The 15,509-nt window shown below is 43.5% G+C and overlaps 1 protein-coding gene across 1 annotated transcript in view; it reads left to right on the top strand.

Moving 5' to 3' along the window:
- The window catches only part of LOC124040019 (probable E3 ubiquitin-protein ligase HECTD2), a 31,849-nt gene extending 21,353 nt beyond the window's left edge, over positions 1–10,496 (top strand). The window contains exons 18-21 of the mRNA XM_046356723.1: positions 123–229; positions 5,441–5,556; positions 8,770–8,913; positions 9,085–10,496. Coding sequence (XP_046212679.1) covers positions 123–229; positions 5,441–5,556; positions 8,770–8,913; positions 9,085–9,205 — 488 coding nt within the window. The 3' untranslated portion in view covers positions 9,206–10,496. The remainder of the gene's footprint in view (positions 1–122; positions 230–5,440; positions 5,557–8,769; positions 8,914–9,084) is intronic.
- The last annotated feature ends 5,013 nt before the right edge of the window (positions 10,497–15,509 follow it).

Here is a 15,509-nt window from a genome sequence, read left to right as displayed (position 1 = left end):
GACCAGAGAAAAGACAACTGTAGTGCAGTAGCATGTGATATCTAACAGTGCCTTTCAGACTGTGTGGCATTTGCTTGTTCTCTCATAGTTGAATGATTGTTTGATTATTCTTGTCTTTTCAGAGTATGTCCAGCTGTACGTAGATTTCCTGCTGAATAAGTCCATTTACAGGCAGTTTGCTGCATTCTTCTATGGCTTCCACAGTGTGTGTGCCTCCGACGCCTTGTTGGTAAGAATATCAAGACTTTTACTATCAAAGTGAATTAATACATTAATTCTAATTGGTGTGAACAGCTGTAGAAAACCATTATGAATTCCAACTGTCATTGTAGGTTTTTGGAATTAAGTATATCACTATCACTGAGAATTCAGTGGACATAATTTCAGTGCCAGCTGGTCCTGTTTGAAGTGTCAGGAGCCAAGAGTTTAGTCAACTCCTATAGAATGTTTTCTGATTAGGCAGCATCGTGATCGTGAGGCCCGGCGAGGCAATGAGGAGTGCAGGATTGGAAGCTCAACTGTGAGTGCGTGCATGTGTGTGAGTGAGTCTACTGTTCCTCGCTGCCTGTTCACAGAGGCTCCCCACCCCCTCTCTTGGCACAGGCCTCCTAACAGGGGTGTTGTGTGTGTGTGTGTGTGTGCTCTGTCTCCACTTAATGACCAGGGCTCTTTGGGCCAAAAGGGGGAGGCTCTCGTATGAGTGGCCTATTTAAAGAGTATGTAGGGAACCACAGTGGCAGGGTTGACGTCCACCATGAATATCAATCAGACAGACCACAAATCTGCTGTATTCATGCAGAACCAGCCCAGCTTTAGGGTTAGATTTGCATGGTTTAACATGGGAGGATCTGGATCACTCTGGTCGTTGTCAGTTGGTTTCCCAATAGTTCCTTAACTGTTGCTAGGCTCTGTGAACCCTGTGAGTATCCTCACTGATCTGCTGACAGAAACCTGTGTAACTAGCCAGGAGTGAAATACAGGTAACTGCCAAAATAAAGGAAACACCAACATAAGGTGTCTTAATAGGGCATTGGGCCACCACGAGCCAGAACAGCTTCAATGCACCTTGGAATAGATTCTACAAGTGTTTGGAACTCTATTGGAAGGATGAGACGCCATTCTTCCATGAGAAATTCCATCATTTGGTGTTTTGTTGATGGTGGTGGAAAACGTTGTCTCAGGCGCCACTCCAGAATCTCCCATAATTGTTCAATTGGGATGAGATCTGGTGACTGAGACGGCCATGACATATGGCTTACATCGGCCATGGCATATGGCTCAGCAAAAAAATAAACATCCCTTTTTCAGGACACTGTCTTTAAAAAAGAATTAGTAGAATTCCAAATAACTTCACAGATATTCATTGTAAAGGGTTTTAACACTGTTTCCCATGCTGCTTGTTCAATGAACCATAAACGATTCATGAACGGTCATTAAGACACTAACAGTTTACAGACGGTAGGCAATTAAGGTCACAGTTATGAAAACTTAGGACACTAAAAGAGGCCTTTCTACTGACTCTGAAAAACACCAAAAGAAAGATGCCCAGGGTCCCTGCTCATCTGCGTGAACGTGCCTTAGGCATGCTGCAAGGAGGCATGCAATGGCCGTATTGTGAGAAGCCTAAGACAGCGCTATAGGGAGACAGGACGGACAGCTGATCGTCCTCGCAGTGGCAGACCACGTGTAACAACACTGGTACAAGATCGGTACATCCGAACATCACACCTGCGGGACAGGTACAGGATGGCAACAACAATTGCCCAAGTTACACCGGGAATGCATAATCCCTCCATCAGTGCTCAGACAGTCCGTAATAGGCTGAGAGAAGTTGGACTGAGGGCTTGTAGGCCTGTTGTAAGGCAGGTCATCACCAGAAATCACCGGCAACAACGTCGATCTGTGGGCACAAACCCACCATCGCTGGACCAGACAGGACTGGCAAAAAGTGCTCTTCACTGATGAGTCTCACCAGGGGTGATTCGTGGTCGGTTTCGTGTTTATGGTCGAAGGAATGAGTGTTACACCGAGGCCTGTACTCTGGAGCGGGATCGATTTGGAGGTGGAAGGTCCGTCATGGTCTGGGGCGGTGTGTCACAGCATCATCGGGCTGAGCTTGTTGTCATTGCAGGCAATCTCAACGCTGTGCATTACAGGGAAGACATCCTCCTCCCTCATGCGGTACCCTTCCTGCAGGCTCATCCTGACATGACCTTCCAGCATGACAATGCCACAAGCCATGCTGCTCATTATGTGTGTGATTTCCTGCAAGACAGGAATGTCAGTGTTCTGCAATGGCCAGCGAAGAGCCCGGATCTCAATCTCATTGAGCACATCTGGGACCTGTTGGATCAGAGGGTGAGGACTAGGGCCATTTCTCCCAGAAATGTTCGGGAACTTTGCATGTGCCTTGGTGGAATAGTGGGGTAACATCTCACAGCAAGAACTGGCAAATCTGGTGCAGTTCATGAGGAGGAGATGCACTGCAGTACTTAATGCAGCTGGTGGCCACACCAGATACTGACTGTATCTTGTATCTTTTAGACCGCCACTTTGTTCAGGGACAAATGATTCCATTTCTGTTAGTCACATGTCTGTGGAACTTGTTCAGTTTATGTCTCAATTGTTGAATCTTGTTATGTTCATACAAATATTTACACATGTTAAGTTTGCTGAAAATAAATGATAGGACGTCTCTTTTTTTGCCTTGTTTATATATTTTACGCCTTTTTCTCCCCAATTTTGTGGTATCCAATTGTCTCATCGCTGCAACTCCCACACAGACTCGGGAGAAGCAATGGACGAGAGCCATGCGTCCTCCGAAATACGACCCAACCAAGCCGCACTGCTTTTGTATCCCTCATTTACTCAAGTGTTTCCATTATTTTGGCAGTTACCTGTACTATATCAACCATCCTTAATTGGCAAACCATGGTCCATATCTGGACCCAGAACAGAGTCATTTGGGCCGAAGGTGACATATGCACATTTAAGACATGCCAAACTGTTAAGAATTGCAGGAAATTAGCTTTAAAATTGCAACATTTTCTCTCCACCAACAAGAGGTGTGTGAACAGTTTGTCGTGGACAGTGCCTGTGTTGGGGTAGGGGTTTATTACTACACTGATAAATGGCAATGTGCATCTGGACCTTTGCCACCTAGGAAATGTGTGTGAATTGACCCTTTCTAATAGTATTTCAGTACCCCCGGACAACACCAAGTAATCAATCAATTAAAATTGACAAGATTAAAATAGACTGGGGTACTGCAATTAACTGTGTGTAGTGAACTGTCAGATGAGCTGACAGCAGTGAGCTCAGGGATGTGTCTGGACAAGGATTCTGCTGTACCAGCAAAATCAAATATTTGACTGTTCAATTATCTGTTTGGTGTACGTGTCAGTGAATGCCAGAGTTGGTATTTACTGTACGCCACAACCTACCCGACCCCACCACCAACCACAGTTAAACATTAATTAGCCTAACTGCTTTTCCCTTTGCAAGAAATGTAGCATGCTGATTCATCCTTTTTGGATACTGTAGATAGAAAATAAACACAAAAGTAGAAATCTAGTATGCATGTACCAGCAATATCATTTTCAACAGGATCAACCCCTACAAAAATAGCCATAAACTATAATCCACATAATAATTCACATTTCCTGTTGCTGCTGGATTATTTCCCTGCTGCAGCAAACTGGGTCAAATTAATATCCTACATGTTTATTAGTCCACTCAGTTCTTGCAAATCAGGAGATTTTCCCTCTTTGCTTTCCAAGGCAGTGCATGCACCTATAAACAGGCTCCTTCTATACATGTATGTTCATGCTGGTCAATGCTAATGTGACAGTGGGATAGAAACATGTAATGTACATGTAGGAAAAGTCAGCTATAGCCCCCCCCCCCACATAGCCCCACGCCAGCAAAAGCAATCGTCTTCCAAACCAGCTCATCGTGACAGTTACGCAACAGTTGTCTACGCTTTCATTGGTTATGCAACTCTGCTTTGACAGCTATACCAGCTGCCTGGTGGGGTGAAGGAGGAGGGGGTGTGGCAGACAGGGTTTGAACCGACCCAGATTGTTCAGTAACTCTATATCCCAGCTGGAACTGACCATTGGCTTGGCTTGCTCTAACTCGTCACCGGGTTGTCTTTCTGTTTGCACTCCTCGGACACGGTGGAACTCTGTTGCTGTGAGGGGGTTGTGCAGACCGTGCACTGCCTGACACAGACGTCTGGGTGTGTTTTGATAAGGTGGAGTCACAGATATGAAGAGTGCATGGGAGTGAATGTGGTCAAGGACCGAGTGATACAGAGAAAATATGCAACTATGTCAAATAGGGTTTGCAAAATGAGGCCAAATGTATCAAGTTAGCAACAGATTGGATACTGTATCTGATAAATACAGTTAAGACAGTGTGTGACACAATGATCCATGCATATGGCACGCTGATCATGCACCCCATGCCCTTACTATGACACTGTACCATAGTCATTGATTGCTCTGTTTAAGTGCACATTTTGTGCTGCACTAGTGCAATGAACAGGGATTCATGATTGACTACCATGGTCATAACTAATTGTCTTGTGTCATGCAGTAGGTTAGTTTTAAAGGGCAACTCCACTTCCTGATTTAGCCTTTTTTTTCATTAAAAAATGCTAGCAATTAGCTTCAGCCGGCTGGTGTGCGACTGTGGCAAAGTTGTTTTGACTTTGGATAGCCTAGCTCTGGGGCTAGTTAGGGACCGTCAACACAATGTAAATGAGACAATATTTACATGTTGCACACCTTTTAGTTTTTTCCATGAAATGCTTTCAATATTTGTATTTGAATTTCTACAATGTATAATTGGTTTGAGGTTTTTAAGTCATTGAAATTTGGAGCTAAAGTCAACCCAAATTTACCGCAAGCATTGCAATTGGGTTGCTTACAGCTGTAGTCCGAATTGATGATTACTTGTGTGCTGCCAGCTGTGGTTATGTGGGTAGGATTGAAACAAACTCAAATTTACACTGGGATGCAGTAATGACTACAAGTCTCACAAAACTCAGTTTTTGATTAGAGTGACTGACCAAAATGATCCTATTTCCACTTTGTAGTCAATTCTGACAGTAGAATAAATATTTCTGACACATATTGTTGCCACGTAGGCTGTTTTCTAAATGAGAAGTTGCTCTTTAATGGACAAAATTCCTTCCCATTGGGCACATACTAGTTGAATCAACGTTGTTTCCACGTCATTTCAATTAAATTATGTTGAACCAATGTGAAATAGACATTGAATTGACGTCTGTGCCTAGCAGGATGGTAGTGATTGGATGTCTTGTGAAATCCTGTAGTTTCACTGGAATCCCAGGTGTCCTGTATTTTCATATCCTGTAGTTTTACTTGTCAGACTACCATGATATTGATTCCTTGTCTTGTCCCTCTTGTTTTAGTTGCTGAGGCCAGAGGAGGTGGAGATCCTGGTGTGTGGCAGTCCCAACCTGGACATGAGCTCTCTGCAGAAGGCAGCCCAGTATGAGGGCTACAGCAAGACTGACCCCACCATCAGGTACTGTAAACCGATCATCACATCATTCATTTTGTAAAAAGGCCTGATATTAAAGCCATTATCCTGAGTTTCTAAATGACCATTGAACAGTAGGAAATATCCCAGATGGTGCATTTAACGCAGGGATGAGCCCTGACCTCAACCCCATCGAATACCTTTGGGATGAATTGGATCACTGACCGCGAGCTAGGCCTTCCATTCAGCCACAAGAGCATTAGTGAGGTCGGGCATGGATGTTGGGCGGTTAGGCCTAGCTCGCAGTCGGCGTTCCAATTTCATCCTAAAGATGTTCAATGAGGTTGAAGTCACGGCTCTGTACAGGCCAGTCAAGTTCTTCCACATCGATCTCAACAAAACATTGCTATATGGACCTCGCTTTGTGCACAGGGGCTTTGTCATGCCAAAACAGGAAAGGGACTTCCCCAAACTGTTGGCACAAAGTTGGAAGCACAGAATCGTCTAGTATGCTGTAGCATTAAGATTTCCCTTCACTGGAACTTAGGGGCCTAGCACAGACCATGAAAAACAGCCCCAGATCATTTTCCTCCTCCACCAAACTTTACAGTTGGCACTATGCATTCGTGCAGGTAGTGTTTTCTTGGCATCCGCCAAACCCAGATTTGTCTATCAGACTACCAGATGGTGAAGTGTGATTCATCACTCCAGAAAATGTGTTTCCACTGCTCCAGAGTCCAATGGCGGTGAGCTTTACACCACTCCAGCTGACGCTTGGCATTGAGGTGACCTTAGGCTTGTGTGTGGTTGCTCGGCCATGGAAACCCATTTCATGATGCTCCCGACTAACAGTTATTGTGCTGACGTTGCTTCCAGAGGCAGTTTGGAACTCGCTAGTGAGTGTTGCAACTGAGGACAGACAATTCTTTTCGCGCTACACCCTTCAGCACTCGGTGGTCCCGTTCTGTGAGCTTGTGTAGTCTACCACTTTGTGGCAGAGCCTTTGTTGCTCCTAGACGTTTCCACTTCACAATAACAGCACTTACAGTTGACCGGGGCAGAAATTTGACAAACTGACTTGTTGGAAAGGTGGCATCCTATGATGGTGCCATGTTGAAAGTCACTGAGCTCTTGCCAATTGCATGCTCACTCAAAACTTGAGACATCTGGGGCATTGTTTTGTGTGACAACTGCACATTTTAGAGTCCCATTTTTTTGTCCCCAGCACAAGGTGCCCCTGTGTAATGATCATGCTGTTTAATCAGCTTACTGATATACCACACCTGCCAGGTGAATGGATTATCATGGCAAATGATAAATACTCACTAACAGGGATTTAAACAAATTTGTGCACAAAATTAGAGGGAAAAGCTTTTTATGAGTATGGAACTTTTCTGGGATATTTTTTAAGCTCATGTAACATGATGCTAACACTCCACATTACATTTACATTTAAGTCATTTAGCAGACGCTCTTATCCAGAGCGACTTACAAATTGGTGCATTCACCTTATGACATCCAGTGGAACAACCACTTTACAATAGTGCATCTAAATATTTTAAGGGGGGGGGGGTGAGAAGGATTACTTTATCCTATCCTAGGTATTCCTTAAAGAGGTGGGGTTTCAGGTGACTCCGGAAGGTGGTGATTGACTCCGCTGTCCTGGCGTCGTGAGGGAGTTTGTTCCACCATTGGGGAGCCAGAGCAGCGAACAGTTTTGACTGAGCTGAGCGGGAACTGTACTTCCTCAGTGGTAGGGAGGCGAGCAGGCCAGAGGTGGATGAACGCAGTGCCCTTATTTGGGTGTAGGGCCTGATCAGAGCCTGGAGGTACTGAGGTGCCGTTCCCCTCACAGCTCCGTAGGTATATTTTTTTGTTAAGTATACACAGTGTGTGTGTGTGTGTGTGTGTGTGTGTGTGTGTGTGTGTGTGTGTGTGTGTGTGTGTGTGTGTGTGTGTGTGTGTGTGTGTGTGTGTGTGTGTGCGTGCGTGCGTGCGTGCGTGCGTGCGTGCGTGCGTGCGTGCGTGCGTGCGTGCGTGCGTGTGTGTGTGTGTGTGTGCGTATATATAAATAAAACTATAGTTTGTTAACAAGAAATGTGTGGAGTATATATATATATATATATATATATATATATATATATATATATTACAGTTGAAGTCGGAAGTTTACATACACTCATTTTTCAACCACTCCACACATTTCTTGTTAACAAACTATAGTTTTGGCAAGTCTGTTAGGACATCTACTTTGCGCATGACACAAGTCATTTTTCCAACAATTGTTTACAGACAGATTATTTCACTTTTAATTCACTTTATCACAATTCCAGTGGGTCTGAAGTTTACATACACTAAGTTGACTGTGCCTTTAAACAGCTTGGAAAATTCCAGAAAATGATGTAATGGCTTTAGAAGCTTCTGATAGGCTTATTGACATCATTTGAGTCCATTGGAGGTGTACCTGTGGATGTATTTCAAGTCCTACCTTCAAACTCAGCCAAGACCTCTGAAAAATAATTGCAGACCTCCGCAAGTCTGGTTCATCCTTGGGAGCAATTTCCAAGCGCCTGAAGGTATCACGTTCATCTGCACAAACAATAGTACGCAAGTATAAACACCGTGGGACCACGCAGCTGTCATACCTCTCAGGAAGGAGACACGTTCTGTCTCCTAGAGATGAATGTACTTTGGTGTGAAAAGTTCAAATCAATACCAAAACAAAAGCAAAGGACCTTGTGAAGATGCTGGAGGAAACGAGTACAAGAGTATCTATATCCAGAGTAAAACGAATCATATATCGATATAAGATGAAAGGCCGCTCAGCAAGGAAGAAGCCACTGCCCCAAAACCGCCATTAAAAAAGCCAGACTATGGTTTGCAACTGGGGGACTGGTGGGAGTGGGGTCTCAGATGGTTAAGGGGCAGCTCTTGGGGAACTGTGTGGGGGGATCTTGGAGGGCTGGTGGCCTGGCGATTGGGAGCTTGGGCTGGTGGTTGATGGATTGCTGTTTCGGGTCCCCATTTTTGACCTTGTGGGAGATCTGTCGACGTGCCCGTGAGCAAATTGTTGACCCTGGTTGCTTCTGTGTGTCGATCTGGATGATCTGTTAGATGACTAATGTGATGTAGTTGTTGAGCGGCTTCACTGCAAGTATTTTGGATATTTTTTAAATATTCAACGGGAAAAAAAGAAGAAATAAAAACGATCTGAAGTTAATGTATCTAATGAGTTAAATTGTTTGTCTTTGTGGTCAGGGCATTCTGGGACGTGGTGCTGGCCTTCCCCCTGGAGCTCCAGAAGAAGCTGCTCCATTTCTCAACAGGAAGTGACCGTGTCCCCGTGGGAGGAATGGCCGACCTCAACTTCAAGATCTCCAAGATTGATGCCTCCACCGACTGGTTAGATACTGCAGATGTCCTCACTGTGTTCTTTCTTATTCATTGTAAACATTTTGAAAAGTACTGAAAACAGACCTCCTTTAATCAGTTGCTATTGTCACATTTGATTTGTATAGAACAGCAACTTTGAACAAACGTGAATTCATCATTTGACCTTTTCTTCCTCTCCAGGTTGCCTATATCTCACACATGTTTCAACCAGATCTGCCTGCCGACATACAAAAATAAAAAAGAACTGAAGCAGAAGTTAACTATTGCCATTTCAAATGCAGAAGGGTTTGGACTGGAGTGAACTCTGATCTACAAACCACAATGGTGGAACTGTAATTTATCTTGATTTGTGGTCAGTAGGGTGTGTACATTTGGATATGTTCAGACATGCTATTGGTATACCAGTAAGCTCTCCGCTTCAACTGTTCTTAGCAATTAACTTAACCAATCTGTTTGTATAGAAATATGAGTGAAACATTATATTACAGGTAAAGCTTTCAGAGCACTTGTTTGTGCGCTCAATACCTTTGCCTTTTGGAAATGGACATGGAAAAGGTTCTGCCCAGTCCAGTAACAACGAAGTAGTTTATTAAAGTAAGGGGTTGAATGTAGGTTAGATCCGGGCTGTTTTGGACTGTGATAAAATATCTAGACAGTCTGTCAGTACTGAGGTGTAGGTTCTTAGTGACAGAACCCATCTCTCTTCCTGAACTGAGTACCTGTACTCTCTGTCTTTGACGAAAGCCTTTTCAGGCTTAAAATTGAACTCATTCTGAGACTGTTGGTAAATTATGAACACAGAGATTGTCTCCTTGGTATTTATACTAATATATTTTGTTGTCAGAGGTCTCAGTGGTTTTAAAACATTTGGAAGAAGTTCCTGTTATTTGTGAGCAGACATTTTAGACCATCCTTCCAGGATGTTTTAATGTAGAGCCTGAAAGGGAATCAAGCTTCAGTAGGGTTTAATCATGTTACAGTAGTTGTGCTGGTTTATGACCATTGTTAATGTGAGAACTTTGGGTATACCCCCCCCCCCCCCCCCCCCCCCAATTGTCGGTGATGCCTCTCGATACAGATTATGTCTAATGGATACGCTTGGTACATTTGGCATATTGCATATTGTATCTTATTTGCCTTGATATGATTGATATCAAGGCAAATAAGAGTTATATGGACCTCTCACACCTGCAGGCTAGAATGATGAAACGGGTGTATGATCGTGAACTATGTCATTTAATGCGGTTGTAAAGTGATCTCTATTGTAAAGTGACACCTCTTGTGTTGTAGTAGTCAACTCACTCTCAGGATGTTCACATTTCATGTACTGTACGACTCTTCTGAAATGATGATCTTGATACGAAAAAGGTCTTTGTTAACGCAGTGGAAAGGTAAACTGCTTTATTATTTAAACATTGATAGTGCATGGGTGACGGAGAGAATTGAAATGGTGCGGTTTGAAGCCATGGAGTGGAAAGTGATGCGGGTGCTGGAGATGTGGGTCTGGGCAGGGGTGAAGTTGTGGATTTTTGTATCATGTTGTCGTTTGTATGTGTATATTTTGTATTGTTTATCAAATAAAATATTTTTAAAAAAGGTATTTGTTTAAACACATCCGTTATGTAAGTGTCTCTCCTGTTTCATTTAGCCTCATAGTAACCAACGTTAACAGGCTTAGAAGATCTTGCCTTAGATTTAGGCCTCCCTCATCACGCTCTCCTCAGAGAATGGACACTTACAGAACAGAATGACTACCTGTGCTTCTGTCACAGGAGCAAGCTGTTATTTTGATTTATGGGCCCATGTCAGCTGTTCTCCCCAACAGTGAGAAAGTGAAGTTGAAATGCATACCACCAACTGTGATGTAATGGAAGTTGTTTAAAATATCAGCTGTGTCTTATAGACTAGACTGGACTATACTAACATCTTAAACAAATCTGGGACACTCAAATTAGTTTGATATTTTATGTTTGATATGGTTAGTGCTGATGTTGTACCCACTGTGACTATTAAATCCTCCCCTAACCAGAAACCATGGATTGATGGCAGCATTCGCGCAAAACTGAAAGCGCAAACCATGGCTTTTAATCATGGCAAGGCGACTGGAAACATGACGGAATTCAAACGGTGTAGTTATTCCCATTCCCACTGCAAAGGAAATCAAACAAGCAAAGCGTCAGTATAGAGACAAAGTAGAGTCGCAATTCAACGGCTCAAACGCGAGATGTAATGTGGCAGGGTCTACAGTCAATCACGGATTCCTTTTCCTTGGCCAATGTGAGTAAAACATCTAAACCTGTTAACCCTCACAAGACTGCCCTGCAAAGATGGCATCCCTAGCCATGTCCTCAGAGCATGCGCAAACCAGCTGGCTGGTGTGTTTACGGACATATTCAATCAATCCCTATCCCGGGCTGCTGTCCCCACATGCTTCAAGATGGCCACCATTGTTCCTGTTCCCAAGAAAGCTAAGGTAACTGAACTAAATTACTATTGCCCCGTAGCACTCACTTCTGTCAACATTAAGTGCTTTGAGAGACTAGTCAAGGATCATATCACCTTCACTCTACCTGATACCCTAGACCCACTCCAATTTGCTTACTACCCCAATAGGTCCACAGACGATGCAATCGCAATCACACAGCATACTGCCCTATCCCATCTGATCAAGAGGAATATGTAAGAATGCTGTTAATTGACTACAGCTCAGCAGTCAACACCATAGTCCAAATTCATCATTAAGCTGGAGGCCCTGGGTCTCAACCCCAACATGTACAATTGGGTCCTGGACTTTCTGACGGTCCGCCCCCAAGTGGTGAAGGTAGGAAACAACATCTCCACCCCGCTGATCCTCAACACTGGGGCCCCACAAGGGTGCGTTCTCAGCCCTCTCCTGTACTCCCTGTTCACACATGACTGCATGGCCAGGCATGACTCCTACACCATCATTAAGTTTGCAGATGACACAACAGTGGTAGGCCTGCTCACTGACAACGACAAGACAGCCTATAGGGAGGAGGTCAGAGACCCGGCCGTGTGGTGCCAGGACAACAACCTCTACCTCAGCGTGATCAAGACAGTAGAGATGATTGTGGACTACAGGAAAAAGAGGACCGAGCACGCCCCCATTCTCATCGACGGAGCTGTAGTGGAGCAGGTTGAGAGCTTCAAGTTATTTGGTGTCCACATCACCAACAAACTAACATGGTCCAAGCACACCTAGACAGTCCTGAAGAGGGCACGACAAAACCTACTCCCTCTCAGGAGACTGAATACATTTGTCACGGGTTCTCAAATCCTCAAAAGGTTCCACAGCTGCACCATGGAGAGCATCCTGACTGGTTGCATCACGGCCTGGTATGGCAACTGCTCGGCCTCCGACCGCAAGGCACTACATAAGGTAGTGCGAACGACCCAGTAGATCACTGGGTCCAAGCTTCCTGCCATCCAGGACCTCTATACCAGGCAGTGTCAGAGGCAGGCCCAGAAATGGTCAAAGACTCAAGCCATGCTCGTCATAGACTGTTCTCTCTGCTACCGGATGGCAAGTGATATCGAAGTCTAGGTCCAAGAGGCTTCTAAACAGCTTCTACCCCCAAGCCATAAGACTCCTGAACATCTAATCAAATGGCTACCCAGACGATTTGTATTGCCCCCCCCCCCTTTACTCTGTTGTTACTATCTATGCAAAGTCACTTTAATAACTACCTACATGTACAACTAACCAGTGCCCCCGCACATTGACTCTGTACTGGTACCCCCATGTATATAGACTAATTATTTTACTGGTGCTCTTTAATTACTTGTTACTTTTATTTGTTATTCTTATCCATATATTTTTTAACTGCATTGTTGGTTAGGGGCTCTAAGTAAGCATTTCACTGTAAGTTCTTTTCAGCGCATGTGACTATTACAATTTGATTTGATTTGATCTTCAACGTCACCGTCGGCCACCGGCACGTTTTTTCATGGGACCTTTTGTGTGTAATTAAAAATATTTAAAAATGATGGGTATAATAGGAAATACCATAGGCATCTCCTGAGTTTCAAGTTTATGGAAGCTTACAATTTATCCTACCATTTCTACGGGTCTGCTGCCTGTTATGATTATTTTTATATGTGCATTTTCGTGTAACAGCTTAATTTCAATAATACTGTTTTTGTTTCTCAAAGTCAGTGTCACGTGGTTAATCATAAAAAATCTGAAGTAAAATTGTAAGAGTTCAAATTCAACTAAGGGAAGAGCACCAGCCTCACATGGACACATTGATACACTGTGATCCATTGGCTGTAAGTAAAATAATAGGCCTAAAGCCGACAAATAAAAACAGTAGATACAATCCTGATGAAAATTACGGTTCTTTCAATCACATTCATCTATACTCCGCGTGTCTGCCTCACTTTCCATCTGTCTTGACTGGAGCTATTCCTAGTGAAGTTCAGCATTATATCATCTAGCTTATTCCGGGCCCTCAGAATTTCCTACACCACTGAGCTCGGGACAGACAGGTGTTTTTTATGTTTCCACTGGATATATGGGATCATCAGATCATGATATTTTAATCTATCACACCGAGGATTGGTGATTATCGAGGCGGGAGTGTTGGAAAAAATGTTAAAATACTGAGGAACTATCATGCAAAGTGGATGTTTTAAAAGACGGACTTGGTTGACTTACTGGTTGAGGTTAAGAAAAAAACGGAGAAACTCAGCTTATTAGTGGTGTGTTAAGACAGTCAGAAATCAGACATTGACAGATGGGCACTTTCCTACATATGCATGCATTCTGGAGAGAGACGCACCATATCTTTGCTACACACCCCTCCCCTCCTTGATGCAACATTTTAAATGAACCTCGAGACACATTATCTTCAATATTTTAGACGCTTTTCATTGACAGCCGCAACTCAATCAGACCTATTGCCAGGCGCACTACCCAAATTGCGGTCTTCCCAAATAGGCATAGGCTACATTACACACTGTAATTTGTGTAATTTGAAACAATCGATAGCTATTTAAAAAAATATTGTATCTAATGATGCTCTGTGGCTAAATCGTGCTCCCGGGTGAAGTATTTTGTATGATTTAATTTAAACTGTCCTCTGAGCAGTGCAGAGATGCCATTTTGTTTTCTGTACTCCCATAGAATCCTGTCTGAACACTGACCCAGCCTAGGGCCATGACAATAGGACGGAAATGATGAATGCTTCCACTTTTCAAATCATAAATTACATGCCTTTAGTGCAATGTAAACATTTCAGGGTCAAAAAAGTGTTTACACTGAGTCTTGGTGGCACTATTTTTTTGAATGCTCTAGTATTGCTCAAGCAAGTCTCTAAATGAAAAATGTTCTGAATGCTGTTTGGTACTGTACATGGTGTTCTTTCAGTGAGACAGATTCCATCACAGTAATTCTAACCATTCTGATGAAAATACTTAACAAAAAAGGTGGAATTAAGTCTACATAGTTGTGGAATATGAATCAATAGGTAATGGACATTTTATGACATATTGTTAACATACTGTATTTGGCATTGCCCACTTTTGATGCGTCCTTGAAGGATAATGAGGTCAATTTGTCAGGTGATGTTTGCATGATCAGGCGTTATCATTTGACATTTGGTGGTTTCACCTGCCAGCTGAGTCATCCGTTCTTCTGGGCATGACAGGGCACAAATCAATCTGTCACGGTTAAACAGATCAAAAGTCAAATGAATAGCCGTGATGAGATATTATTTGACGCGTTCACATCTGCAGTATTTAAACAGGGCAGCTTCTTTCCTCAGTAAAAGTGAGTCCATCCTGGGGTATCCCAACACCTGCACTAATCCTGTAGGATATGCGTAGGCTTTACACTTTCTTATTTTCTTCACAGAGACCTGCCCCACATAGATGGTGAGGTCTGGCTACAGGCTATGGCTGCTAACAGAGACTGGCTGTGTCCATCAACACCTTACTTCCTCCTTTCCTTGTTAGTCAAATCAAAGGAAATGGTACTTGTCACATGCACTGAATACAACTGGTGTAGACTTTGCCGTCAGACGGGTACTCACGAGCCCTTTCCCAACAATGCAGAGGTAAAAAGTAAGAAAAATAAATGTGTAACACAATAAAATAACAATAACGAGTCTATATACAAGGAATACCGAGTCAATGTGCATGGGTACAAGGTAGATAAGTTAATTGAGGTAATGGGTACATGTAGGTTGGGGTGAAAGTAAAAGTGACTAGGCAATCAGGATTAGATCATAAACAGAGTAGCAGCAGTATAATGTGAAGCATGTGAAAAAGTGTGTGTGTGTGTGTGTGTGTGTGTGTGTGTGTGTGTGTGTGTGTGTGTGTGTGTGTGTGTGTGTGTGTGTGTGTGTGTGTGTGTGTGTGTGTGTGTGTGTGTGTGTGTGTGTGTGTGTGTGTGTGTGTGTGTGTGTGTGTGTGTGTGTGTGTGTGTGTGTGTGTGTGTGTGTGTGTGTGTGTGTGTGTGTGGAGTCATTATGCATATGTGTGCTTTGATTGTGTGAGCGTATATAGTTGTATGTTGTCTACAGTGTATGTGTGTGTTGGAGTGTCAGTGTGTGGGTGAGTGTGCGTAGAGCCGGTGCAAGAGA

The sequence above is a fragment of the Oncorhynchus gorbuscha genome, linkage group LG07 (genome assembly GCF_021184085.1).
Source record: "Oncorhynchus gorbuscha isolate QuinsamMale2020 ecotype Even-year linkage group LG07, OgorEven_v1.0, whole genome shotgun sequence".
In the NCBI taxonomy this organism is placed as follows: Eukaryota; Metazoa; Chordata; class Actinopteri; order Salmoniformes; family Salmonidae; genus Oncorhynchus; species Oncorhynchus gorbuscha.
Note: the sequence above shows the minus strand (reverse complement) of the source record. Positions and strands in the feature narration are given on the sequence as shown.